We start from the raw sequence: 27,055 nt of genomic DNA, 5'->3' as shown, positions 1-27,055 counted from the left end.
CATGCAGAAAGAGTTTAGTCTTGAATTTGAACCCTAGACTCACTTGAAACATCCTGTCCCAACTTACCTAACACATGCTGTCACAGATTCCCACATCACATTTAATCATTTGGGACAAGAAAATGCATGCAGTATATATGCTTTCTATCATAATTGTCTTCAGTGGACAAGTCATACGCGTTGTATAGCTTTGTTCTAAAACCCACCAGAAGCAGGTCATTTTTCTTATCTCAGGGAATAAATGAATTACCCTGTTAGTCGTATAATTTTCAGGTATATTTGAGCCGACCCTATTAGGCGTGCAGTTTGAGAGTCTTCAGTTCCCTTTAGTGTAGGTCCAAGTGCAAAAACAACTCTCAGTTATAAATAAATTCATTATTTAGTTTTTCTAAGCTTTTTGATCATTTTGGCGAGAAATGCTTTTCGCCGATCGAATTGGTGAAGTAAACAGCTGTTAGAACGAGTCGCTTTGAAGCCACCAGCCGCCATATTGGTACTCCCTATTTTCCTCCAGTAACTAGGGAATATGTGCGCTACAGCATCGAATAACGAGGATTTTCTCATGTTCAGGGGGGCTTAAGACTTTTAAAATGTCAAATGCCATATACTTTTATGTTATGTTCTAAAACTATCAAGTACTGAGAAAGTCATGTGCTGAAATATTTAGCATTTTATTTATTTAAATATATATATAACATTTATAAATTTATAAATAACAATATACAAAAACATATATTTACATATATGTGTACATATATATACATATATACATATACTTATATATATATATATATATATATATATATATATATATATATATATATATATATATATATATATATATATATATATATATATATTTAATATGAATAACATGTAAAATATTTCAGCACCTAATTTCCTAGTAGTTGATAGTGTTAGTACATCCACGGACTGTAGAATTACCTATGAAACGTTTTCACACAGCCAGAAAACTGCTTGTTGTTGCAACCAAATCCTATGGGATTATGTGAGAGTAGGGAGTAGCAAGATGGCGGCCAGTGTCTTCAGTTTTTCGGCAAAATCAGCAATCCAGCGTATTATATAGCTCAGTTAGTTGAATTCCCCCCCCCCCCCCCCCCCCCCCCCCCCCCCCCCTCCTCTCAGCCTCTAATCCCCAGCAGAGAAGTCTGGGACACCTCATCCACCTGAGATGATTCTGGTATTAACTCATGCATTTAATATAATTATTAACTTTATCTAATGTGGTAACTTTCTGGGAAAATCTTTAATAACTTTTTTTTTTAATTTTGGGGCTGCAGTGAAATTGTCTCTCATTCGTGTGTTTAAAGTTCAAAGCATACATAAAGCAAAGCAAACATGAAGTTGTTTTTTCGTGTGTTATTAATCATGAGTTAAGGGGAAGTGAATATTAATAACGTGACCATAATGCATGGTCCGCCTGACGTCAAAGCTGACCCACCCCCTGCTAGAGGACATCAGCCCATCTGTCCTCCAGAGCCTCCAGGCTGCAGAGGAACATGCGGACAGCGGCGCTCCGGCCGGCCGCCGCGCTGGCTCTCTTTGCCGCAGCGCTGTGCGCGTCTCGGGCCGAGGTGATCGATGACATCCTGGGCAGCCTGTCCCGCGGCGTGTCGTTCCTGGAGCGGCAGCATGAGCACATCAACCTGGACGGGGCGGTGGGCTTCGTCATGCTGCAGGGTAGGTCTGCAGGAGCGCAGCTGGAAAACATGCGCAGCTGTTGTTTTCTCTTCCACAGCTCTGTTATGGCCTTTGTTATGGCCAGCATAGGCTACAACATGTTTTATATTTAAAAATAACCACAATTATGCGTGTTTTAAGATTTGATGAGTAATATTTTAAATTGTGAAGGTGTTTTCTCGCCTTATGTATCTCCACAAAATGCATAAAGATGATACTTTTGTTTGTCTTTGTGCATCTGGAAACAAAGCGCGGAATACGTTAATAGCTTAACAGAGTGACATAACAAAATAATGGCATTTTAAAAAATACACCTTTATTAAAAGGACCCCCCCCACCCCCCACCCCCACACACACATTATATTTTTTTGGCTAAAAACGGAGTTATCTGATTTTGCAAATTAACTCTTCATATAGGCTATATATATAATTTTATGCTGTACAGCATTTCTTTAAAACTTTTAGGTTCATTTTAATCACTGCTTAAAGTGCAAAATCTTCTGATAACCAATGACTGATTTGGACCTCAATTTAAAAAACAATTTCCTTGGATTTATGCAGATCAAATAAACAAAACGCATAAACGTCACATTTAAAACATGTTTTTCTGTTATTTGTATTTTTGTTTTATTTTGTTCTATTTGTTTTATAAGTCATCTGTTTTATAAAGTAGTGATAATACGCTCAGCTTTTATAGAACATGTTGAACAGACCAAAAGATGCTCATGGATGAAATAACTTCATAAATAAATGACAAATGACTCCTTACTATAACTGTAGGATTCTGTAATGTGACACTATGACATATTTTTTTAGCGAAGAAATCAGAAGCTGATGAATCTAAGGTGATGGCAAATTTCTTCAGTTTTTTTATTCCTATTTTTTTGGTCAAACTTAAATGTTTCTTATCAATATCAGACAAAGATAACCCAAATAAAGATAACCACACTTTCCAAATTATGATTTTACTTAGTAAAGAGTCTGTCCAAACCAACCCGGACCTCTCTACATTAAATCATGAATTGACAATGAATAAACTTATTTTTTGGAAAGCTAAGTTCAGTTTTACTCGTCACACCTCACCCTAATTACTGTAAAAGCTGAAACCTTCTAACTGTCCTTTAGATATTAACCCTTAAAGGGTACTTGAACAGTTTTTTGACACAGTAGGCCCATTTCTTCTTCAATTCCTTAACACTTGCATGAATTTAAGGTCTGTTCCAGCTGCTTTTAAACAGGCTGTGGTCAGACCAACTCATTAAAAAACCCAATCTTGGCCCAGTAGTTGTGTCATATTACAGAGTGGCATCTCATTTGCCTTTTCTTGCTAAAGTTCTGGAAAAGGTTGTTCTTGCACAGCTGCAGTTATTTCTGGATCAGAATCAAATATTTGGTCTTAGAGCACGCCAAAAAAACTATAGTACCCACCTTGTGTCAAAAGTTAATTTATGACCCTTATGAACTCTATATGACCTTATGATTTATGACACCTGTCACCCCCCTCCTTCCAAAAAATATGATTTATGATTTCCGGACCCCCCCCCCCCCCCCCCCCCCCCCCTTCCTTCCTTCCTTCCTGACCCCCTCCCTTTTTTATGAGACCTCTCACCCCTATGTGAACCCCTCCAGACCCCCCTTCCTGACCCCCCACCCTGCACACACACACACACACACACACACACACACATACACACACACACACACACACACTTCCGGCAGAAGCCTCACCCCGGAAGTCCCCTTCAACCCCGCCCACAACCGCTTCTCTCATGATATAAACCCCTTTTCTCCAGCGTCTATAGTGAGTGAATACTTTTCAACATGGCGTCCGGAAGAAGCACCTATGAACCCGTTATCGCTGAGACACCCGTCACGATTTGCCATGATCAGAGCGATTTTTGGCGAGCTCAGCATACTCCTCACAAGGCTACGCTGTTTTTATGCAGAACTCAGATGCCTCCGAGCCATCGTCTGCAAGAACAATGGTCTCTGGAGCCCTATGGAGCCCGCGGTAAATGGGGGTACGTCTTCAAATATGAATCTGGGGAAATGTACCTCTATCAACTGGATGATGAAAGTGATGAGTTGCAAACTATCCACTCCTTGGGGATGGTGACATCAAACGATTGGGCTGTTCTGAAACTCATTATGCTTCGGAGACTAGGCCCTGAAGAAGCAAATCCGGCAGCAGGCCCTTCGGTGAGACGAAAAACTAGCTTCATTCGACTAAACCCCCAAGAACCTATTCCTGCAGGGTCCTCTGTGAGAGAAGAAGCCGAGGATGGAATCAAGGATTCGCCCTCTGCTAAACGGGGCAAGCGGTCACATCAGCAAGCCGAGGATGGAATCAACGCCTCACCCGCAGCTAAACGGGGCAAGCGGTCACATCAGCAAGCCGAGGATGGAATCAACGCCTCACCCGCAGCTAAACGGGGCAAGCGGGCGCGTCAACAAGTTGAGGAAGGAATCAATGATTCACCCTCCGCTAAGCGCTGCAAACGAGTGCTGACCGACCTGAATGAAATTGACAATGATTCAGGAAATAGGATCTTCTCAGCTACTTGGCAGTCGAAGACGGGGGTTAGCGGTCGATGGTTTTTCCGTGCAAGTCTCAAAAAGGCTCAAGATGAAGCACAGACGGTTATGTTCATGCTGGATTATTATAATTCAGAATGTGGCGTCTTCAGGACATTGCTAACCATCCCCTTTGATGCCTGGCGTGACAAGATGATCGGAATAGCAGACCGGATTTCAACGCTGTTTCGGGACTGTCGTAACTGGAAAGACATTCTGGGGGTCAAGAAAGCGCTAGCTTTTTAGACCCGCCCCTCACAACTGCTAATACCACCCCTTCAACGTTAACCACACCCTTCTCAGTATATAAATACAACCAGCCAGACCGATCGGGACTCCGTGCAACTTCGCTGACAGGACTTCTTACCAGAGAAAGCATCCTCACATCGCTAAAGAGAAACACCATGATCTGGACCGGATCTCGCCCTGAAGGCCTCAACCTACACCAAGAGATCTTTGTTTTAAGGAGTGACAATTCCGAGTTTACTCCCTCACCACCTCAGACGGCGACCGTGGGTGAAGATTCACAAGCGTTGGATCTTCCTGCCTCCCCACCGCTTTTCCAAGACTCAGAGCTCCATTGCAGTCAAGGAGATCAGGGCTCCGCGGTGGAGCACATCCCTGAGAGCCAGATGGATCAGGCATCAGCGCCACCTGAGGATGACTCAGAGTTCCCCTGCAGCCAAGGAGATCCGGGCTCCGCGGTGGAGCACATCCCTGAGAGCCAGACGGATCAGGCCTCAGCGCCCCCATCGCCACCTGAGGATGACTCAGAACTACCCTGCGGCCAGGGAGATCCAGCATTGCCATCAGAGAGCCAGATGGATGCGGCCTCAGCACCCCTGACGCCACCTAAGGACACCCAGCCAGACGGTGAGAGCGGTGCCGATGAAAACGATGGGTGGATTCGCTTCGGTTTCATCAAAGCGGTGAAAACTGTGCTGTATCGCCTTTTGACCGCTGCGATCAGACAATACATGCACGAAATGTGTTACGGAAGCGTTAATAACCGTCCTAGTCAAAAAGAGCATGGACGCTTGAAGCTGCTTGAGAACGAGCTCTACGAACATAACTACTATGGTATATTGCGAGTACTTTATAACGAACGTTTCATGGATGCAGTTCAACAGTTTCTAGCCGCTCGCAACATCCATCATGACAACGAGGCTGTTAATGCTGTCATACAAGCGTATCTGTATGAATTAACGATGGTGAAGCGTGTATTTAATACAATATATGGCGGGTATGATCGGCTGGTTGAAGAAAACTGTGAACTAAAAGAACAACTTGATGCCATCACAGACTACTGGCGAGGGTCTTGAAACCAATGCATACATGTTTTCTCATGTCTTTTTATATATTAAACTAGTTAGTGACATCGTATTAAAAAAGAGTGTCTGTTTTATTTTCTACATCTTTTCTTTCTTATATGAAATTAAATGATTGTTTTACAACTAGTTAGTGACATCGTATTAAAAAGAGTGTCTGTTTTATTTTCTACATCTTTTCTTTCTTTCTTATATGAAATTAAATGATTGTTTTACAATTAGTTTGTGGTATAATAAATGAGTGTAATTTCTTTCCTGATTATGTTAATAAAATATATAAAAACTTGAATACAGATGTCTTCTCCTTCATTTAGCATCACTACGTGTGTGGGAAGGTATGGCTGAAGCAAAGTTAATGAAGCGTGTATATTACACACCTGCTCACCCAGGTTCTTTTGGTGGAGTAGATAGATTACAGAGGGCTATGCAGAGTGAAACCGGGAAAAAGGTTCCGATTGAAGTGGTCCGAGACTTTTTATCAGAACAAGATGCATATTCTTTACATAAACCGGCAAGAATAAGATTTCCTAGAAATAGAGTGTTTGTCACCAGGCCTCTGAGACAGTTTCAAGCAGATCTTTGTGATATGCAGAGTTTATCCAAAGAAAACGACGGCTACAATTATTTATTAACCGTTATCGACGTATTCTCCAAAAGAGCCTACGTCAGAGTTTTAAAAAGGAAAACAGCGTCCGATGTCGTAACAGCTTTCGAGTCTGTTTTAAGGGAGAGTGGGGTTCCAAAGAGGCTTCAAACTGATGACGGTAAAGAATTTTTCAACAAATCATTCAAAGCGTTAATGGATAAAAACGGAATTGAACATTTTTCCACAGCTAGTGAAATAAAAGCCTCGGTGGTTGAGAGGTTTAATCGTACATTAAAATCAAGAATGTGGAGATATTTCACAGCAAACAACACTCTCCGTTATGTAAACGTGCTTCAGGATCTGGTCAAAAGTTACAACCACTGCTATCATTCGAGTATTAAAATGGCCCCTGTGGAAGTCATCGCTACTAACGTTTTTCAGGTGTTTCAGAATTTGTACGGGACTAATTCCAAACGCTGCACAAAACTCAAGATGGCGTTTAAGCCGGGTGATCATGTCAGAATATCGAAAGTGCGAGGGGTGTTTGACAAAAAATATGAACAGAGTTTCACGGATGAAATCTTTACAGTTACAGAAGTTATACAGCGATCTCCACCCGTCTTCAAGCTGAAAGATTTAGACGGAGAGCCCGTCCGAGGTTCTTTTTATGCTGAGGAGCTTCAAAAGGTGAAAATGTCAAAAAACAAAATGTATCAAGTGGGTGAAATATTAGACAAACGCACAGTTCGGGGGGTCAGACAGGTCTTAGTACATTGGAAAAATTGGCCGGAGAAATTCAACAGCTGGGTGAGAGCCGATGACCTGCGTGATGTATAAAGCAACGCGCTGCTCTCCGGACGAGTGACATTGCACCATGGATCGCTTAACTGAGGACCAGGGTTTTTATCTGACGCTGCCGTCCAACGCTAGCCTCAATGTTTTTAAGGATAATAGCATATCGAGTTTCCGTGTGGATTTAGCAGAACCTATTAACTTACAAGGTCAGTGGCAAGTGGCTTTGACGGAGGTTTCATACCCACATACATGGCATAATGTCCCCTCAGAAAACGCCTATTTCGAATCGCGGAAAGCAGGCCAGGAAAAAGTCCAACGTGTACAGATAGGAAACGGATACTACACTAATTTGAATCAGCTTATCACAGAGATTGAAGCCCATCTGAGAAAGATAGATTCAGATATTTATTTCAAAGTTAACCGCACTGCTAACATGCTAACTTTTCAAGCAGGTGGCCAGAACCATCTATGTTTTTACGCTCCAATCGCCTTTATGTTAGGCACGGAACCTGGAGAATGGGTCAAATTCGACCACTGGCACGCCCCTCGACCTATAGACTTTAAGGCAGGGTTCTACCATCTGTATTTCTATAGCGACGTTGTTGCCCCCCAGATGGTGGGTGACATTCACGCCCCCCTCTTGCGAACCGTCCGGGTCCAAGGTGTTTTTGGGGATGTTATAACGGAAACTTTCCATAATCCTTACTATTTACCTGTTGCTAAGAAACACATTGAAAACATACAAGTTGAAATAAAAACGGATCAGAACACCCCTGTGAAATTTACATACGGAAAGTGCATTGTGAAGCTGCATTTCAGACCCGCTGCCTCACATCGAGCGTTTAGATGAAAACAGAATATGCATATAAAAAACACTGGACTGCGGCTGGAATCATTCATAGCAGTGCTGTCAGTCGTATCAGCATCGCTTGAGCGCTATAAAACGTGAGAAGGAAAAGAAATAAAAAATCAAGAAAACATGGTTTTCCTGAGAGAGGACCCACACCGTTTCATATCCTATTACCAAAGCCAGGTTGGGGGCGCTTTACCAGGTTTCTATGGCGCTCCTGTTATGTACGGACGGGGGATTGGATCCATATTTTCAAAACTATTCCGTTTCGTATCGCCCCTAGTTAAATCCGGCTTCGCAATAGCGAAACCCCATTTGAAGAGGGCGGCCACAAACATTGCTTCAGACGTCATAGGTAAAGCAATGACCAAAATAACAGGTGTGAATAACCAGGAGGGGTCAGGGGTGATGGTTTTGTCGAGAAGGGCTAAAAAGCGACCTCCGGGGGTACGTGCTTGGCGCTCACATAAACTCGCACCGCGGAGGAAGAAGAAGCCAGTTTGCAACAGCAAGCCTAGGAGTAGGAAGTCTGCTGCGAGCAAGGATATATTTAACTGATTTAGTATTTTCATAAAAAAAAAAAAAAAAAAAAAAACAATCATGGCTCTTTTACATCAGAAATCATCAGAATGTACCCTGGCCGAACTGGATCTTTTCACGGTCCCTATGACTCAACTATCCGTGGAAGATAAGATTTACACCGAAATACTACCGGTGTCAGCTATTACAGACACGGGGCCTATTGAGTTCTTTATCCCCGGAGATGGAGAAAAATACCTGGATCTGAATGATACCTTACTTCATGTCCGTCTTAAAATTACCAACGCAGACGGGAGCAACTTGGCTAATGATGCAGCCGTCGGACTGATAAATTACCCTCTGAATACAATGTTCAGTCAATGCGACGTTATGCTGGGAGATAGGTTAATTTCACAGAGTAGCGCGACTCATCCTTACAGGGCCATCATTGAAACCTTACTCAATTACTCGGAGGATACGTTAAAGAGTCAATTTAGCGCAGGTCTATTTTACAAAGATACAGCTGGAGCAATCGATTCTATTGTTACGTCAGATGGTCCTAACTTGGGTATGAACCGCAGAGCTTCATTCACCGCTAATTCAAGGGAATTACACCTGATGGGACCGCTTCACGCTGATATATTCTTTTGCGAAAGACTCCTATTAAACTCTGTCGACATGAGAGTTAAATTGACCAGAGCTAGCGATGCATTCTGTTTGATGGGACCTCGTGATTCAACCTTCCGACTGAAAATTCTAGGGGCTTCTCTATTTGTGAAAAAAGTTTCAGTCTCCCCTGCTATACGGCTCGGGCACGCTTCAGCATTAATGAGAGGAAACGCTCTATATCCACTTTCCCGCGTGAACGTGAAAACATATTCTATCCCAGAAAATTCCAGGATATGTACACAGGAGAATCTGTTTCTGGGTACTTTACCGCGATACATAGTTTTAGCTCTGGTCGATCATGAAGCCTTCACAGGCCGGAGAAGCATGTCACCTTTCAACTTTAAACATATGGATGTAGAATATTTAGCTCTCTGCAAAGATGGCAGACAGGTGCCTGCCAAAGCGTTTCAACCTCAATTCAACAATGGTATTTCAGTGAGGGAATATTACAACATGTTCACCGCTACAGGTCGTCATTTAAAAGACCTTCCTTTAAGCATTGCTCGTGAGGAATTTAACGAAGGCTACTCCCTGTTTGTTTTTAATCTCACCCCGAGCGAGGACTCTGACGCTCTATCCCCGGTGTGTAATGGGAATTTGAGACTGGAAATGAGGTTCCGAGTTCCTTTGCCTCACACTACCACCCTCGTTGTGTACGCATGTTACGATTCAATTTTGGAAATCGACTCAAAAAGGCAGGTCTTGGTGGATTTTTATTAAAAACATGGATAACCACCAAATCGAGAATTTGATGCATCATCTCCTGGGGGATTTATTTCACGGCGTCTGGGCATCTGATCAACTCCCCCTGCTCAAGCGCACATACAAAGGACCGGCCTATTTCATCGTAAACACTCATCCTTCACACATGCCTGGAGAACACTGGCTAGCTTTGACGTTGGAAGAGAATGATCAAGCCACCTTTTTCGACTCTTATGGATTCAGTCCTGATTTTGAATTTTATCCACCAAGCATAGTGACATTTTTGAAAGATAGATCCTCTAAAATATTGTATCATAATCGTCAACTTCAAGACACTCTATCCGTCGTGTGCGGTCATCACTGTGTTTATTATCTGTGTCATAAAGCTTGTGGGCTTTCAGTGCATGACATACTGGCTACCTACCGCGATGACGTTTATGAAAATGATGTCATGGTTTATGATTTTGTGAAAAAGTATCAGAATTGTAATAAAAATAGGGCCTCGTGCTCGTTTATTCACGGAACCTGCTCTTTACAAATGTTTAAAGATTGTTACAAGTTGTAACTTGTCTAAAATAAAAACACTGTACACATGAATAATTTGAAACATTAAAGTTTTCTTTATTACAAATTTATTTCTCCAGTTTTTATTTCATACAGACTTTTAGGGTGAAAATTTCAACCATGCAGGGGTTTTGTTGACTCTCTTGCTTCGAGCACGGCCATTTTCAGGGGTGGGATGCTCAAAGTCTATTCCGGAGAATTTAGGGGACAACACAATTTTTCCTTTACGTTTCATGATGGGCTTATCTTTGTTCTTCTCCAATACACCCGCTTCTGCCATGCCTCTGTATTGGTCACGAGCCTGCGGATTGCTGACTGAGGACACAGGGATGTTTAACTCCTTCAGGGTGGCCATGAACGGGGTCCAACCTACAGGTTCCTGACTCTGTGTTTTCCTCCTAATTGGAAGGAGGAGGTTTTTCAACAAATCGACCAGATGTGAACCCCCCATCACACGGTCGCGATAAACAAATTCCCCTTTCGAAGTCCAGCTCGTACCAACTTGCGTTAACCTTTTGAGTATGTATTCAGCATTTTTGCGATCTCTGTTAGGCAGAGCTCTTAAAACCTCGATAGCGGTTTCATCCAATTCAACAGGAGACGCTGTAGAATCAGTAGATGCAGAGTCCGCCTCGTTATTTTCAGGCACAGGGTCACGTTGCATAGTTAAAGTCACTCGGGGTTCCTCAAGCTGATCTTGTTTGATCAGAGTCAGATATCTTTGAAGAAGAGCGTTGTACCTTTTAATTTTTTCATAAGAACTCAGTCCCGGTTCATTCAGTATCTCTCTCATTTTAGAATCCAAATCGTCTTCAGCGGTCTGTCTGATGGATGGGTCCGACGGGGTTAAACGTTTGAACTGATGCGGTGAAACCAGATACATCTTTTGCGCAGTCCTAAGAGACATTTTTTTCTCATCTCCTGATGAGACCTCCCACCAGCTCTCCGATTAAAGGAGCCACAACACTTAACAAGGGCAGAATGAATCCACCTGTTTGATTTTTCAGAACCAACTGCTTGCGTTTTAAGCCGGTTCTTTTATCAGCCAGCAATCTGATGATTTTTTTCTGCTTTTCCAATTTTTTATGCTGGGAATGAGATATTTTCACATTACCTTTTAAAATGTTCAAAGCTATTTCACACAAGGCTTTGAGAAAGTCGGGCGAGCAGTGAGCAAGAATGTCTTTACGCTTCTTTGCTGTGGCTTGATATAACGCCCTGAATAAGGGAATGTTCCTTCTTATGCGAGCTGACATGATAAAATTAATTTAATTTCGGTACATAGATAACCGGCCACTGACCTGGGAGCATTCCTGTTCTCAGTCTGAAACGATCTGGGCAAGTGGGAGTCAGATCCACGATTAAATATCCGTGAGGATCTCTGGTGGCGTCTTGAAAACTCTCCATGAAGAAAGTTTTCTCTGACGGGAATATTTGACGGGCTAATATATTTAGTTGCAGTTTATCTCTGGGATTCTTAAACAGCACTATATAATTAGCGTTTAAACTAATGGTTCGGCTATACTTCCCTTTATGAAAAATATTCTGGGTTAACATTATAACACTCATATTTTTATGATGTCTGTATTGAGTGAAAATTTTCACCACTTCCGGATGGTCTGAAGCCTGGAAAATCACATCGTCTAGAATAACCAAATGATTTTGATCAGGAGGAAACAGATTTTCATCATCAAAAGAATCAGGTAGTCCTTCGATGAATTTAATCTTTTTATTCATTTTTTGCAATTCAGAATACATACTTTGAAAACAGGTGTAAATCCAAACGATATTTACAGGAACAACATCCATAACATGGTTACAATTCTGCAAAACACTTTTAACAAAAAAAGATTTACCACAACCACTCGGCCCTGCTATTAGAAGTGAAAAGGGAGTTTTGAATCTAGGATCAAATTCGACCTCCTGTGTTTCACGGGACAGAGACATTTTATTTAGATTTTTTATTTTTCTCAGTTAACCTTTAATAACCAAACGGAAGAGTTGTACCGTCAGAAAAAAGCCTTCGCTTGTCATACACCACTCTGAGCTGTTTCTGAAATGAGGCATTTTGAAGCTGGAAGTTTCTTTTATGCCTTCTGATGGTGTGCTGTGGAGCTTGTAAAACATCCCCTGTAGAACCTTGCAAATAACCTTCAACCAGCTCTTTTACACTGTCAAAATTCACTCTCTCACAGCATTCACGAGTCAGAGTGATACCTTTAAACTTCATCACAACCCGTTTCTGGCTTCTGGTCTGGTAGGCGTAGCTTTTTGGACCTGCGGAAACAAATTCCTCTATCGAATCACCTGAAAGTTCATCAGTCAAGTCACCTAATAAATGTCCGAGCTCAAGGGAGGTCTGACCCGGTTTAACCACGTAGATCAGACTGTCCGTGTCAATGTACAGAACTCGTTCTTTAAGTCTTTCAAGACAGGTGTACAATTTCAGACGCGCGTGGGCAGTTGTAAAGGCTGCAAGGAAGACATTATTCACCTTGCTGGGTGGAGAGACGCATCGTTTGTTGTATTTCCACTGAACCATACACATTTCATCGTTCAGGAAGTGAAAGTAGCTTACTGTGTATTTACCAGAAAATAGAAAGTTAAAAAACTCTTCAGGCTCGCTGACAATGCTTGTCTGAGCCAGATCATTTCTCTGTGCAAATTTGCCCCAGAAACTGTTCAGACACAATTTTGCCACCTGCCTTTTAGCCGGATTCACCTCAATCTTCCGTACATCTAGCTGGATGCCTTGCTCACGTTTGTAGTCTGCCACATATTTCATACGACTTTCCTCATCCGTAGCTTCAGCGGGGAAACCTGAGGCTTCCTGTTTACCCTTCAGAAATGTGTGGATATAGGATTTAAAGATTGAACTGCTCTGTTTTTCAAAATGCCAGACCTCAGTGATTTTAGCAAGCCTATATCCCAGCTCAAGAGCCTTGTTGAATTCCACACTTACCCATACACCTGTTAGCGCTCTCTCTTGGTCAGAGTGAGTGCAAGGACCCGACTGGTAGTTCATCTCGGCGCAAGCCCGGCACAGTGTGAACACCAGTTTACCGGTAGATGTCTTGTATGGTAGAACGGGGAAAAACAGACCACGAGGTGGGTACACGGTCGCCCTGATGAAGCCGAAATAGTTATGAGGATCATCAAAATCTTTGCAAATGATTTTGGGATGGCCTAACGGATAGCTGCAGTTGGCATTCACAAATGGATACAAAGATGTGAAATCTACATAACGTACAGACTCATTCTCGCCGGCCGTGTACCTGAGCCTAAGAGCACAAGTACGACCCCCAAACAAACCATCCCTCGGGCAAAGAGGTACAGGGGCGCTGTAACAGTCCAGAAACCTTTTGAGACCAGAGTGTGACACCTTCATCAAACTCCAAGTATGTTCCCACATCATCTCCACACGTACCCCATAAACCGATTCCAACACCCTGGCTCTCTCCATGGTAGCTGCATGGAAAGTCTCAAAACAGACTCCTCTGAGCGGGCATTTCTGGTCAGCTGGAAAACAGGTGGGACAACCATGATAAAAACATCCATTGAACTCAAACGCAGTTTTTACCCCTCGAATTTCTGCAAATCCATCGAGATAATACGGCCCCACTTTCATTTCACCTCGATTAAGAGAATGTTGAATGAAAATGCCCCGTTCAGCAGCTACCCACTCTAACCACTGAATGGACGCATCCGAAAAAGTCTTGCACTGCCAACGGTAATCCACAGGGGAAGGTATGGCTAAAGTGTTAGGGACCAGGAAATTTGAAGTAAAAGCTTTAATACAGGCGGATGCTATTGTTATGGACTTTAATGGATCCACATTTGTCTCTTTAAAGAACTCTTCTCTGAATTTCACACAAGCCCTGAAAAGAATCTCCACGTCATTTTTGCAATAATAAAGAGCGTCCTTCCGAAAGTCAAACGGCTGTTTACAGGCCTCATTGTACCAGCTGGAAAAACGTTCCTGCTCGGCGGGGTTCATGTGTTCCACAGCGTAGAAACTAGGTGGAGGAACCGGACCTACGTAGTTTAAAGTCTTCTCAGAGGAGAACAAATGGGGAAAAAAACCTTTAGAGTGGTCCGAGAAGCCTAATGCTTTTGGCATCTGGCTGAGTTTCATAGTAAGAAATGATAGACTGTCTATAAATTTAAGACTGTAGTCCTGCTCGGTAAAACAGAGAACTTTACTTCCCTGCGTTATTAAATGTGGTTTTATACCCAACTGAACCATCACACTCAGAATCAAGTAAGAGTCAAATCCTCTGCTGTTGTGAGCCAGAAAAGTATAACCTCTATAACAAGGTCTGCGAAAATGGAGCAGAAGCTCCTTGACACAGTTCAACCCATAGGAATACCAAGTTTCTCCCTTCAACGTTTTAGCGCAAGCAAGATATGGAATGTGTGAACCAGACTTATCTGTAAAAGTTTCGAGATCGTAGAAAACCAATTTGTCATTGAGTTCAGCATCAGTCCGACTTGGCTGAATATAACACTGATGTCCGTTTAGCGTTACATCAGCACCGGCAGGCACTTTCTCATGACAGATCGGACATTTTATGGAACACTCGTGAGGTTTGCTCTCTTTGCCGGCTGACAAATCATATAGCCTTTTACAAACAGGACAGAATTTAGTGGTGTCACAGCTACTCACATGCTTGTTGAGTGTGGGCCTCAATCTGGGCACCTTGTGGCTATTAAAACATTGCAGATTACGACATATGCGCTTACAGTCAATGCATTGCACAGAACTGTACGGGCGCATAGTACAGTTCGGATCAAGGCAAACCGCACAGCGACCTTCGCAGTTATGTCTGTTGATGTTTTGGAAGCCGCTAAAGCAATAACTACAGATGTACTTAGAGCCTGTGAATGCTGTGAGACTTTTTATTCCATAGTAATGATTTTTGAACAGAAACAAAAAAATTGGATTTGAACGATCTGAAAAGTCAGTCTGGAAATTACGAAGCAGTGCATCCTTGCTGTCTTTATAGAAAACGACAATTTTCCTGTTGAGAATATTTTCAAATTTGTGCACATCACCGAAAGTTACTGGAGTCTGCTCGGTCAAACCTGCCATATGCTGCCAAATTGTCCCTTGGTGGACGGCTTCACTGTCTGTAAAAGCGGGATTAAAGAGATGTGCTAGACTTGTTGCAAAACAGAGTTGATTAGAAGAATTTTCAACTATATATAGATGCCGCCGTTTTTTATGGATCAGTTCACAGTCTAACGTTTTAACAACCTTACGTTTTGCACCCCCGCTTGGCGTTCTTACAACCTGAAGGACTATTTCTACGTTGTCGGTTAATTCCTCGTTAGATTGTGTTAAGTCGTCTAAAAATTCCTGAAATGCAGGCAAAATTGAATCGCCTTCGTCATCGACTTGTACGATGGTATGATGAGCAAACCCCTGCCCGCTTAACTCAAGTTGAATTATGTCGTTACGGGAGATAAGAGGTATAACAGATTCTGCCAACTCAGCCAGAACATCATAAACCTGTGTGTAAAATTCTACGGGATTAGGAATCTCGCCAGGCTGTAAAGCGGTGATGTTTAAAGAGCGTCTTATTTCTGTGACATTGTAGCGGTCGCGCTGGATGCCGGATGTAGAGGACTGCTGTGTGTGCTCAGAGCTGTTTACAGCTGACTGGCTCGTGCAGGGTTGATCCTGCAGGCCCTGCACGTCTGGCAGTTGATGCGTGCTGGTGGTGGGGTTTTGCAAAACTGTATTAGAAGAACCAGAAGGATTATGATTTAAACTACCCCCTTGCTGCTGCTGCTGCTGCTGCAGGTGGTGATGAGGAGACTGTTGGCCTGCAGGATTAGGGTTAAATGGCTGAGAGGTGGATGCGTTTAATTGATGGAGGGCTTCTTCTAGCAACGATAAACGTTCAAAATTCCAACCCTGGTCAGCGTGAACCTGTTGTCTATCCGGTGAACCATTACCTTCATGTAAATCAGCACCCTCAGACGTATCCCGAACTGGAATATTTTGAAGGTCGTTAACCATTTGCATTATTTGATTTAAAACATCTGTAACTTGCATGTCAAAGTGTAATGAATCATTTTCCGGGGAGGAGGGTTGAGAGAATGAAACGTTTAATTGTTGCAGGGCTTGTTCTAACCGAGAGGGTGAAGCATTAGGTAGATTCAGAACTCCTGACGTATCATTAACAGGAATATTTTGTAATTCGTTTACAGCTTTCAACATTTCATCTAATGCATTTCTCATTTGCTGGCTACCCATGTTTACAGGTCACAATTTTACTTGATTACACTGAGTGGAGTGTTGATGACTGGAACAGCAGTTCGAGCTGGATCTGGCAGGATCTCACAAGTTCTCCAGCCTGCATGCAGTAGAGCTGTGCTCCGTCTCCTGACGGCGGAATTTGCTCAATAACCGTTGAGGTTTCTGTGATAAAAAAAAATAAAAAAAATAAAAAAGAATATCATTAAGATTTTTAACGTAATCAGGATTGAATGGAATTAATAGATCACAAACTAACTCTATGAAAGCTTTGAAATGAAATAATACCCTGAATAATTCTTTTCACAGCACAAGCTTTGATGATTATCCGACTGATGTCTTGTTGCAGGTTCAGGACAGATGAACGGAGGCTGATCAAGCAAGGATGTCTCTGTTCACTTGCTGTACGACGCAATGCAGGCGGGCGGAACAGTTGATCCAGCTGGATCTGGCAGGATCTCACAAGTTCTCCAGCCTGCATGCAGTAGAGCTGTGCTCCGTCTCCTGACGGCGGAATTTGCTCAATAACCGTTGAGGTTTCTGTGATAAAAAAATTAAAAAAGAATATCATTAAGATTTTTAACGTAATCAGGATTGAATGCAATTAATATATCACAAACTAACTCTATGAAAGCTTTGAAATGAAATAATACCAAGAATAATTCTTTTCACAGCACGAGCTTTGGTGATTATCCGACTGATGTCTTGTTGCAGGTTCAGGACAGATGAACGGAGGCTGATCAAGCTAGGGGTGGCTCCAGCTATTGCAAACATGAGCATAAAGAATAAATTAATAAATAAATAAATAAATAAAATATGACTACAGAATAAAAATAACCCAATGAGGGCTTAGCTTACAGCTGGACTGAGGAGCTTCTGCTGTTGCTGCTGCTGCTGGTGGGGTCTGCTCTGGTATGCTTGCTCTGGAAAGTGCTCGCTGAGGGGTGAGACCCTCTAATGGCTCATTGGCTGCGTCTGCACGGGCTGCTGTTACAAACAAACAAATAAATAAATAAAATATAACTACAGAATAAAAATAACGAGGCCTTCAGGGCGAGATCCGGTCCAGATCATGGTGTTTCTCTTTAGCGATGTGAGGATGCTTTCTCTGGTAAGAAGTCCTGTCAGCGAAGTTGCACGGAGTCCCGATCGGTCTGGCTGGTTGTATTTATATACTGAGAAGGGTGTGGTTAACGTTGAAGGGGTGGTATTAGCAGTTGTGAGGGGCGGGTCTAAAAAGCTAGCGCTTTCTTGACCCCCAGAATGTCTTTCCAGTTACGACAGTCCCGAAACAGCGTTGAAATCCGGTCTGCTATTCCGATCATCTTGTCACGCCAGGCATCAAAGGGGATGGTTAGCAATGTCCTGAAGACGCCACATTCTGAATTATAATAATCCAGCATGAACATAACCGTCTGTGCTTCATCTTGAGCCTTTTTGAGACTTGCACGGAAAAACCATCGACCGCTAACCCCCGTCTTCGACTGCCAAGTAGCTGAGAAGATCCTATTTCCTGAATCATTGTCAATTTCATTCAGGTCGGTCAGCACTCGTTTGCAGCGCTTAGCGGAGGGTGAATCATTGATTCCTTCCTCAACTTGTTGACGCGCCCGCTTGCCCCGTTTAGCTGCGGGTGAGGCGTTGATTCCATCCTCGGCTTGCTGATGTGACCGCTTGCCCCGTTTAGCTGCGGGTGAGGCGTTGATTCCATCCTCGGCTTGCTGATGTGACCGCTTGCCCCGTTTAGCAGAGGGCGAATCCTTGATTCCATCCTCGGCTTCTTCTCTCACAGAGGACCCTGCAGGAATAGGTTCTTGGGGGTTTAGTCGAATGAAGCTAGTTTTTCGTCTCACCGAAGGGCCTGCTGCCGGATTTGCTTCTTCAGGGCCTAGTCTCCGAAGCATAATGAGTTTCAGAACAGCCCAATCGTTTGATGTCACCATCCCCAAGGAGTGGATAGTTTGCAACTCATCACTTTCATCATCCAGTTGATAGAGGTACATTTCCCCAGATTCATATTTGAAGACGTACCCCCATTTACCGCGGGCTCCATAGGGCTCCAGAGACCATTGTTCTTGCAGACGATGGCTCGGAGGCATCTGAGTTCTGCATAAAAACAGCGTAGCCTTGTGAGGAGTATGCTGAGCTCGCCAAAAATCGCTCTGATCATGGCAAATCGTGACGGGTGTCTCAGCGATAACGGGTTCATAGGTGCTTCTTCCGGACGCCATGTTGAAAAGTATTCACTCACTATAGACGCTGGAGAAAAGGGGTTTATATCATGAGAGAAGCGGTTGTGGGCGGGGTTGAAGGGGACTTCCGGGGTGAGGCTTCTGCCGGAAGTGTGTGTGTGTGTGTGTGTGTATGTGTGTGTGTGTGTGTGTGTGTGTGTGTGCAGGGTGGGGGGTCAGGAAGGGGGGTCTGGAGGGGTTCACATAGGGGTGAGAGGTCTCATAAAAAAGGGAGGGGGTCAGGAAGGAAGGAAGGAAGGGGGGGGGGGGGGGGGGGGGGGGGGGGTCCGGAAATCATAAATCATATTTTTTGGAAGGAGGGGGGTGACAGGTGTCATAAATCATAAGGTCATATAGAGTTCATAAGGGTCATAAATTAACTTTTGACACAAGGTGTCTACTATAGTTTTTTCACGCCGTAGCACAGAGTCAGCACTGCTGAAAGAACAGAACGACATCTTGCTCTCCCTAGGCACTAAAAAACCTGTACTGCTGGTTAAGCTGGACCTCACCTGACCCGCCTGGCTCAACAGGTAGGACTCTGGGTTCCCGTGCTGCAGTGTAGGTCATATCTAATTAAATTAACGTTCTCTGCGATGGTTGACGACGTCTCTTCCTCACCAGCGTCTCTGAATTCTGATGTGCCTCATGGTTGCATCCTTGGCCCTGCACTTTTTTCTTTATATATGACACCTATTGGCTCTGTGATAAATCAATATGCAGATGACTTACAAATTTATCTGCCTGTCTCTCCAAACTGGTGATTATTTTCAAGTGCATACATGATTGACCATGGGATCGAACACATGTCAGCTGGAGATCAGACGTGGGTTTTTAGATGCAGAAACGACACACATGAGATAAAGGCAGACTTTCAAAGGCCAGATACAGCTAGTTAAAACCACATTAAAAGTTTAAAACATATCCTTTTTGTTTTTGGCACTCACTCTTACAACATTACCAGTTGCTCTCTGCCAGGGAGGGAGCGGCAATGCACACAGGGGGGAAAGAAAGCATGCAGAAATTGGTATTAGGTATCACAACGGCTATCATGGCTCCTCCGGCTTCCTGCGGTTTAATTTTAATGCTCAAACGTTTGTGTGGATACATTGTTTCTCTCCATGGGTTGTACTGAAACGTAATTTCTCCCATAGGGGGCAATAAAAAAATCATTTCAATTCAAGGAAAAGGGAGTTTTGCGCTTTCAGTGGCTTCTGGCACAGCGTCTTCGGATAAAGAAGATTAATTGACAGTCAGGCATGGTGGTGATAGTTTGATGGACTGTGGCTCAGGAACCCTGTAATGTAAATTCTGCAAAAATGAGTGGATCAGACTTCAACTACAGTGATTTATAAGATTCATTACCTTATCAGAAAGGCTGGAAGGCCATCACAGAGCCAGGGTGCATTGGGTAGCTTTTTTTTGTTTTGTATTTATTCTGCTTATTTGTCTTGTATTAAAATTTTATCTCAGGCATCTGAGTTTAAGAAAAAAAGCAAAACAACAGAAGAAATCCTTTCATAAAGATTCACTAATGCAATAAGTCACACCATCCAAAATATAGAACCAACATGAAATCTTTTTCTGAGGCTGGATCTCTATGTTTCGTCTCAGCCGAGCTGAAGGAGGCGGTCCGGACTTGGCCTCACACCGACCCGGTCAGCTGGGCTCAGAGGACCACCGCAGTCGCTCTGCTGAATCGTCTCGATCAAAGCCTGGAGAAGGCGGTCGCCGCTCTGAAGCTCAATGACCCCAAATACTACAGAGGTGAGGAAACGCTGCAGCACCGACAACATTCCTTTTCAGACGCAATCTAACAAGTATTTAACCTCACAAGGAGTTGGCTTTTTTTTTTTTTAATAAACATAACAAAAACCTTTTTTTTCTCCATGTCAACTTGCTTTTTTTTAGGATAATCATTCTGTGAGATAATTTCTACAAGCCATTCTTCAAAATGCAAAACATTTCATCCAAATAAGTTAGATTTGTGTTAACCCACTAGCCAGAACTGAACCATTTATAGTCAGAGATATAATTTTAAAAAAAGCGTAAATTAGCTGGAATTCTGTTAAAACAGACTGAATGAGGACCAGGGTTCAAAGATAGAGAAGATATATTTAAAAAAAAAAAAAAATCTCCAATTTTCTGACAACCACAGCAACCATCAGCGTATTAAGGGTCACCAACAGTCATTGGATGCTCTCCAGATGCCAACAGCTTGTTTGGAAGACATATTCTACCGTCTCAAACGTAAAACATTTATAGAGTTTGTTAAATGCTTGACCCAAGATTGAGCTTTTCAACATCAAACACTCCAGGTGTGTCTGCTGTGAAACAAAGATTTTATGTTTTAAAAAGCCTTGTTGGCACGGCGGAGGATCTGTGATGCTGTGGACCTTGTTTCTCTTCCAAAGGTCAGGGAAATGTTATTGGAGTTCTCATCATCATGATCCCTTTGAAATACTAGAAGATTTTAAATAAAATACCCGGTATCCTCTGCCAGAGAACTGGAAACGGGTCATCGATGGGTCTCTCAGCTGTGGGACACTAGAAGCTGTCCTGTTGACAAAAGCAAGTTATTAACATCAGACCTGGGTTTTTCATTGAAAGGAATAATTTCTAATTAAATGTTCTCAAAACTAAGGTTGGAATTTCCTGCAATATTATACTAAAGCAACACACTACAAAAACGGAACTAAAAATAAGTAAAATGTTCTTAAAATTAGTGTATTTTTCCTTAATTAGAGCAGGTAAAAAAGATGATTTGCCAATGGAATAAGATTTTTGCACTTAATATAGGAACAACTTATCTCCATCATCTTATTTCAAGTGCAAAATGCCTAATTATCTTATTTTAGGGGTCAAAATACTCATTCCATTGGCAGATAATATTATTTACCTGCTCAAATTAAGGACAAATACACTACCTTTAAGAACTTTTTACTTATTTTTAGATCCGTTTTTGCAGTGCAGAAGCTTAATTTATTTATAAGGTTTTTACACATTTGCACAAGGGTAGGTAAGAAGTGCACCAGTCAACTCATTTTATTACATTTTGACGTAAACATTGAGTTTTTAAGTTATTCTCCTGAATCTGGATATCTTTAAGATGTTAGTGTGGAAAAATAAAAATGTTGATTAGGACTTTAAGACACTTACTAAAGTGACTGCCGACCCTCCTCAGGACGTTTTAGTTCCTTAGTCATCCCTACGTTGCTCAGATCAAGGTTTTTTTTTTTGTTACTGCACTCATTATTTCTGTAGCAGGTGGTAGCACTGCTGCCTTGCAGCAAGAAGGTCCTGGGTTCAAATCTTGGTGTGGGGTCCTTCTGCATGGAGTTTGCATGTTTGCTTTAGATGGACTGGTGACTTGTCCACAGTGGGTCCTGACTCTTTCACCCAATGACCGAGCAAAGCTTGTCTGACTTCAGGTGTTCCACAGGAGTCATTCCTCGGCCAACTAAAGTTTATATGGAATATTTTGACCAGTTTATCTAAAACCAACATTTTATTTGATTTTGAAAACTGTCCATTAAGGCCTAAAAAGTGTTGAGCATAAATCTCAGTCTAGATAAATTTGTAGAATCCCCTTAGACCAAAGATATCTGTAGATAGTATCAGCCTAAAATTAACTTGAATTTGATCTGTAATGTGTGACGTTTTTAGAAAATACCGGGAATAATAAGTTTCCATCTCAAGATTTTACTTTTTTCGGATGTTTGGTTTAAAAAAAAAAAAACACACTTCCATCGTCATCCCTTTCCTACGACGGAGTATTAGGGCCACACATGAAGAAAAAAAATATTTTTGCCACGACGAGATTAAACTCGACATGTCGACTTTAAAGTCGCCATGTCGACATTAAACTCGCCATTTCGAGAATAAAGTTGATATATCGTGGCGACTTTAATCTCGACATTCCAAAGTTTGGAGAAAAGAGCAACCGCACTCCACAGCTGCAGTCTCTGCCTTTTAATTAAGTGAGAAGGTAGTCTTTGCCGTGGTGCAACTGTACAATCATCACTGGAAGCGGTGGCCTACCAATAACGTAACGTCTTTCCCTAGTGATGCTTACCCGGGTTCGCAGTTCTGAATTTGAGATTCTCGAAATGTTGAGTTTAATGTCGACATGGCGACTTTAAAGTCGACATGTCGAGTTTAATCTCGTCATGGCAAAAAAAAAAAAATCCCTTCATGTGTGGCCCTAATACTCCGTCGTACTTTCCTTTTCCATTACTTTTCAATCTATTTGTTATTATTTGACCAGGTTTGTAATTAAAAAACCTACAGATCAAACCGGGTCACCACCAATAAGATTTAAAAGATAATACGGAAACGCCGTTTCTCTTAGAAGATCACGTTGTTTTCTTTTCAGAGTTTGAACCCCTGCTGACTTGGACGTTTTGGATGATTCCTCGGGAGTGGCGCTCCACAGATCCCAGTCTGGTTTATCCCTCCACCCTGACCTCCGAGTGTTATGACGAGCAGCTCAGTGACAAGTGCCTGACGCTGCTGCTGGGGACCTGGTACGACACTTTACACTCATCTGAAGGTTTATTCCAGGCTCTCTAAGTTTGTTCATCCTTCAGTTTGTAATCTGAGAAGAGATTCAGATGAATTTGAGATGTAGGTTGGAGTCAGTGTTTAAACAGCCTTGTGTTTTGTTCATGTGTTTCTGGTTGAATAGGAAGATGAACGGGACGCCCTGCATCGTCACCAAACCCTGCCGGGACACCATGACTCGTTTCGGTTGTCCACATTATTCTCTGTCCCACCAGCTCCTCTACTTTATGATTGGCCGAATGGTAAAATCTTTAAGAAAAAAAAAAAAAAACACCTATAAACGATTCATCGCTTTCACAAAACAATACGTTTAAGTCTAATTGATCATGAGAGACGTTTGTATATAACGAACGTCAGGAGACCAATAACTGAGCCCTGAGGAACTCCAGCGGGAGCAACTATGAAATATTTCCATCTTATTACAACAAACAACTTTCAGATTGTAACTGGTCTGTATTTTTCATCGCAGAGAGGCTGTAACAACTTGTTGAAAGGTGACACTCGTGCATCCCGAGCCAACATGACCGAGCAAAACTACCAAGACATCTTCTGCTCCAACATGATGAAGGCCAACCAGGACATTGTTGCAAACGGTTTAACCGAGCAAACGGTGGACATTTTCATTGAAAACAGTGAGTATCTCCCTCCACTAGGTGGCCAAGAAACGTTTAGTCCAACTAAACCTGAAAGTTAAAAGACTATAAATGGTTTTTGTAAATATCAACATTTTAAAAAAAAGTAATTGCAGCGGTATGGAGTGAATTTTGTTCCATTATTGTTGCAAGCAACACTCTGTAAATGGAAATGTGAAAAAAAAATTGCAATCCAGAAATTAAACTTCTTAAAAAAGGTTTTGAGTATAACCTTGGTGTTTTCTCAGATTAAATTTTTTCAAATTTTTATTTTTTACAGCTTTGTCTTTTTCAGATTGAATTTTACGAATTGCATTCTTTTCAAATTGTGTTTTACAGATTACTTTCCCTTCACTTCTCGCTCTTGACACAAACATTGACCAATAAAAATGTCGTTGCTAACATCCCTGCAGACCAATAGAAATGCGTCTTTGCTCCTTGCTCAAGAGGAAAGCCCCGCCCCCAGAAGTGAAGAAAACATGATCTGTAAAACCAATTTCAAAAGAATGCAATTTGTAAAACTCGATCTGAAAAAATGAAATTTGAAAAAATTTTTTTGCTTGCAACAATAATGGAACAAAATGCACTCCTTAGAAACCTTTTTATTATTTTGCCGCATGTCGCCTCTGGGGAACTTGTCAGCAGCAGATTGCCACATATAATCACACCACCGCTAGACACCGGCCAAACTAAAACCTTCACATCAAGTTGCACTAATCTTCCCTCATATATGGGAGGCCTCTCCACCTCCACTGTCAGTTTCAGCAGAGCTGGAGGAGGAAATGGCATCAGTATTTTCACACCTGATAAGTTTAACCTTTGTATGGATAATTGAGCTACTGGCAACAAAAGATGGTGCAGGTGCAGGTTTTGCTCTGTAACCCGATCACATCTATTATTCTCTCTTTGCTTGTCCAGAAGGCCTTGACTATAAAGAGAGTGGTCCTTGCTTTGCATACATAGGGTAAATGAAGGTCAGATAGGATGTCATGGCTTATTTATTGGTGCACTGAGGCGATTTCAGCACGCACCACCAAGAAAGTTTGAAAAAATTCTCTCTTTTTTTTTTTTACCAGTCCTGCTAAACAATCAGTGCTTCGCTTTCAAGCGTTTCCTCATGAACCAAGATCCATCCACGCTGTGGTGGATTCTGTTTTATATCACAGTGCATCTTTAACCGATGTGAAGGGATCGTTGCAGAGAACGCTTTGACGAAAACGTCAAATTAAAACTTTGCTCTCCTTACTTTCTCTCTGTTAACAGTCCTCATTTGCGGATTAACTGGTTTCTCTGACTTCCACAAAACCGACTGGCTGCAGCACATCCTCCGGCTGCAAGACGATGAAGTCGGCTGCTTCGGGAGGGACAGTGAGTGCTAGCTGCGACATTTTTATAGGAACATTGGGTTGCATTTAACTAAAGCTACAAGTAATATACATTTTAGTCACAGTCTGGAGGTGGAGACATATTAAATCTTGGTCCCACGGCTGTTTTAAGATGCTATAAATGTTCTCTGGATTATCGCATCAGTACGTAAAGGGATTTTAAAGAATTAGGACTATTTTTAAGTCAGAAATGAAAGGTTTATCTGCATAGAAACGCATGTTCATTAATTTTGCAACCAACAAATAATTTGTTACCCGATTATCTCCCTGGAGAGGATTGATCAGAACCACATAGTGCAGCTCTAACTTCACTTTATCTGTTATCATCGCTGCATGCACTTTGTTTAGTGGTTTTATTTTACTGTTGAGTGCGCTTTCTTCATCTATCAGCATCTGTTTGGTACATGAAGGACGTCCCTGTTTGTTTCCCCAGGGAGCTTCGTCTCACAGATTATTGGCGATGAGCTTCTGGAGCAGCTGCAGCCTCACAGGAGAGTAAAACGGAGGGAGAAGATACTTCCTGGTCAGTTTGTTTCCTTCTCTGGTTAAAGTCAACGTGTGGCTGAACCATAGCAGCAGATTACACCCAAATATTGACCACTTGTAACTTTGAAGTTATAGAAATAATTAGTTGCCATGGGAAATGACGTCAGTAAGATGAAAAGTTTGTTTTTCCGTTTTATTTTAATCCCTCCGTCCGTTAGGTCTGGGGTGCAAAACACAAAAATTAAATCTGTATAACCAAAACTTTCTGAACAACTAAAGAGCTCAAGAGAAAACAGGAGAGAAGCTTTCAGCTGCAGGGAGAGGGTTTCTCTTCTGGACTCGTTCCACCTTCACCAGATCAGGATGAGCAGCGGATGAATGGATGCTCTTTATTTCCTATATTGTTGTTGTTTTATGCAATTTCTGACATATCAGTTTGTTTTTTTCCCCCCATTGTAGCATTTTTAATTATTCGTTTTCTTCTCGTCCTGTTCAATGTTACTGTTGTATTTTCTGTTTATTCATAATTTCCCCCAGTAGGGGAATAAAGCGCCTCCCAACGAGGCCTGGGTTTGTTTCCCGGGGTCTCCTCCCAGTAGGAGGTGCCTGGCAAGCTCCTCTCAAATGAAACAGGGTAAGGGAGGATGGGCGTAGAGCACCTGCTGTTCTGCATCAAAAGGCGTCAGTCCAGGCACGTCCCACTGGGAAGGAGACCATGGGGGTCGCCTCAGAACCTGCTGCAGGGACTATATTTCCCCTTTAGGGCTGGAGACGCCTCAGGATCCCCCAGAATGAGCTGAGAGAGGTTTCTCTGGGTTTCCCTCCTGGGGCCTGAACTCAGCGCTGGAGAATTAACCCGCCGCTCTGATGTCACCTGTTTACAGATGGCTGCTCCAGTCACATGACGGCGGTGGCGGTCGGCGCTCTGGGAGGATACCTGAGCTTTCACCTGGCAGAGCAGGACATAACCAAGAGGCCGCTGTCCTGAACCGCATATTTTATGAACATATTTGTGATGGTGACTCTTTAAAGATATGCTAGGAAGTTTGTGTCTTTGTCCACATAAAATAGGGTTCATGTTAGCTAGTATATTGACATTTATTAAATATAAAACTCTGTGACAAACATTTTGTTTGTGACACAACGAATAATATATAATGTTACCAGATTTCTGCATGCTCTCATCCCCGACGCCAAGTTTGACCCGT

At 42.4% G+C, this 27,055-nt stretch overlaps 1 protein-coding gene across 1 annotated transcript; it reads left to right on the top strand.

Moving 5' to 3' along the window:
• The first annotated feature begins 1,459 nt into the window (after positions 1-1,459).
• Positions 1,460-26,949, top strand: c16h16orf89 (chromosome 16 C16orf89 homolog). The gene is made up of 8 exons (XM_012853735.3): positions 1,460-1,701; positions 20,396-20,548; positions 23,157-23,307; positions 23,469-23,586; positions 23,814-23,976; positions 25,240-25,344; positions 25,795-25,884; positions 26,732-26,949. Exons 1-8 carry the CDS (start codon positions 1,521-1,523, stop codon positions 26,833-26,835), a joined length of 1,065 nt encoding a protein of 354 aa, XP_012709189.1. The 5' UTR covers positions 1,460-1,520; the 3' UTR covers positions 26,836-26,949.
• The last annotated feature ends 106 nt before the right edge of the window (positions 26,950-27,055 follow it).

The sequence above is a fragment of the Fundulus heteroclitus genome, chromosome 16 (genome assembly GCF_011125445.2).
Source record: "Fundulus heteroclitus isolate FHET01 chromosome 16, MU-UCD_Fhet_4.1, whole genome shotgun sequence".
Classification (NCBI taxonomy): domain Eukaryota; kingdom Metazoa; phylum Chordata; class Actinopteri; order Cyprinodontiformes; family Fundulidae; genus Fundulus; species Fundulus heteroclitus.
The sequence above is the reverse complement of the archived record's forward strand: the minus strand, read 5'-3'. Positions and strand labels throughout refer to the sequence as shown.

Bases quoted from the DNA above. Each gene is read 5' to 3' on its own strand.
- c16h16orf89 (XM_012853735.3), top strand. From the start codon at position 1,521: ATGCGGACAGCGGCGCTCCGGCCGGCCGCCGCGCTGGCTCTCTTTGCC. The intron at 1,702-20,395 runs GTAGGTCTGCAG...GTTTCGTCTCAG, and splicing joins GGGCTTCGTCATGCTGCAGG to CCGAGCTGAAGGAGGCGGTC. The intron at 23,977-25,239 runs GTGAGTATCTCC...CTCTGTTAACAG, and splicing joins GGACATTTTCATTGAAAACA to TCCTCATTTGCGGATTAACT.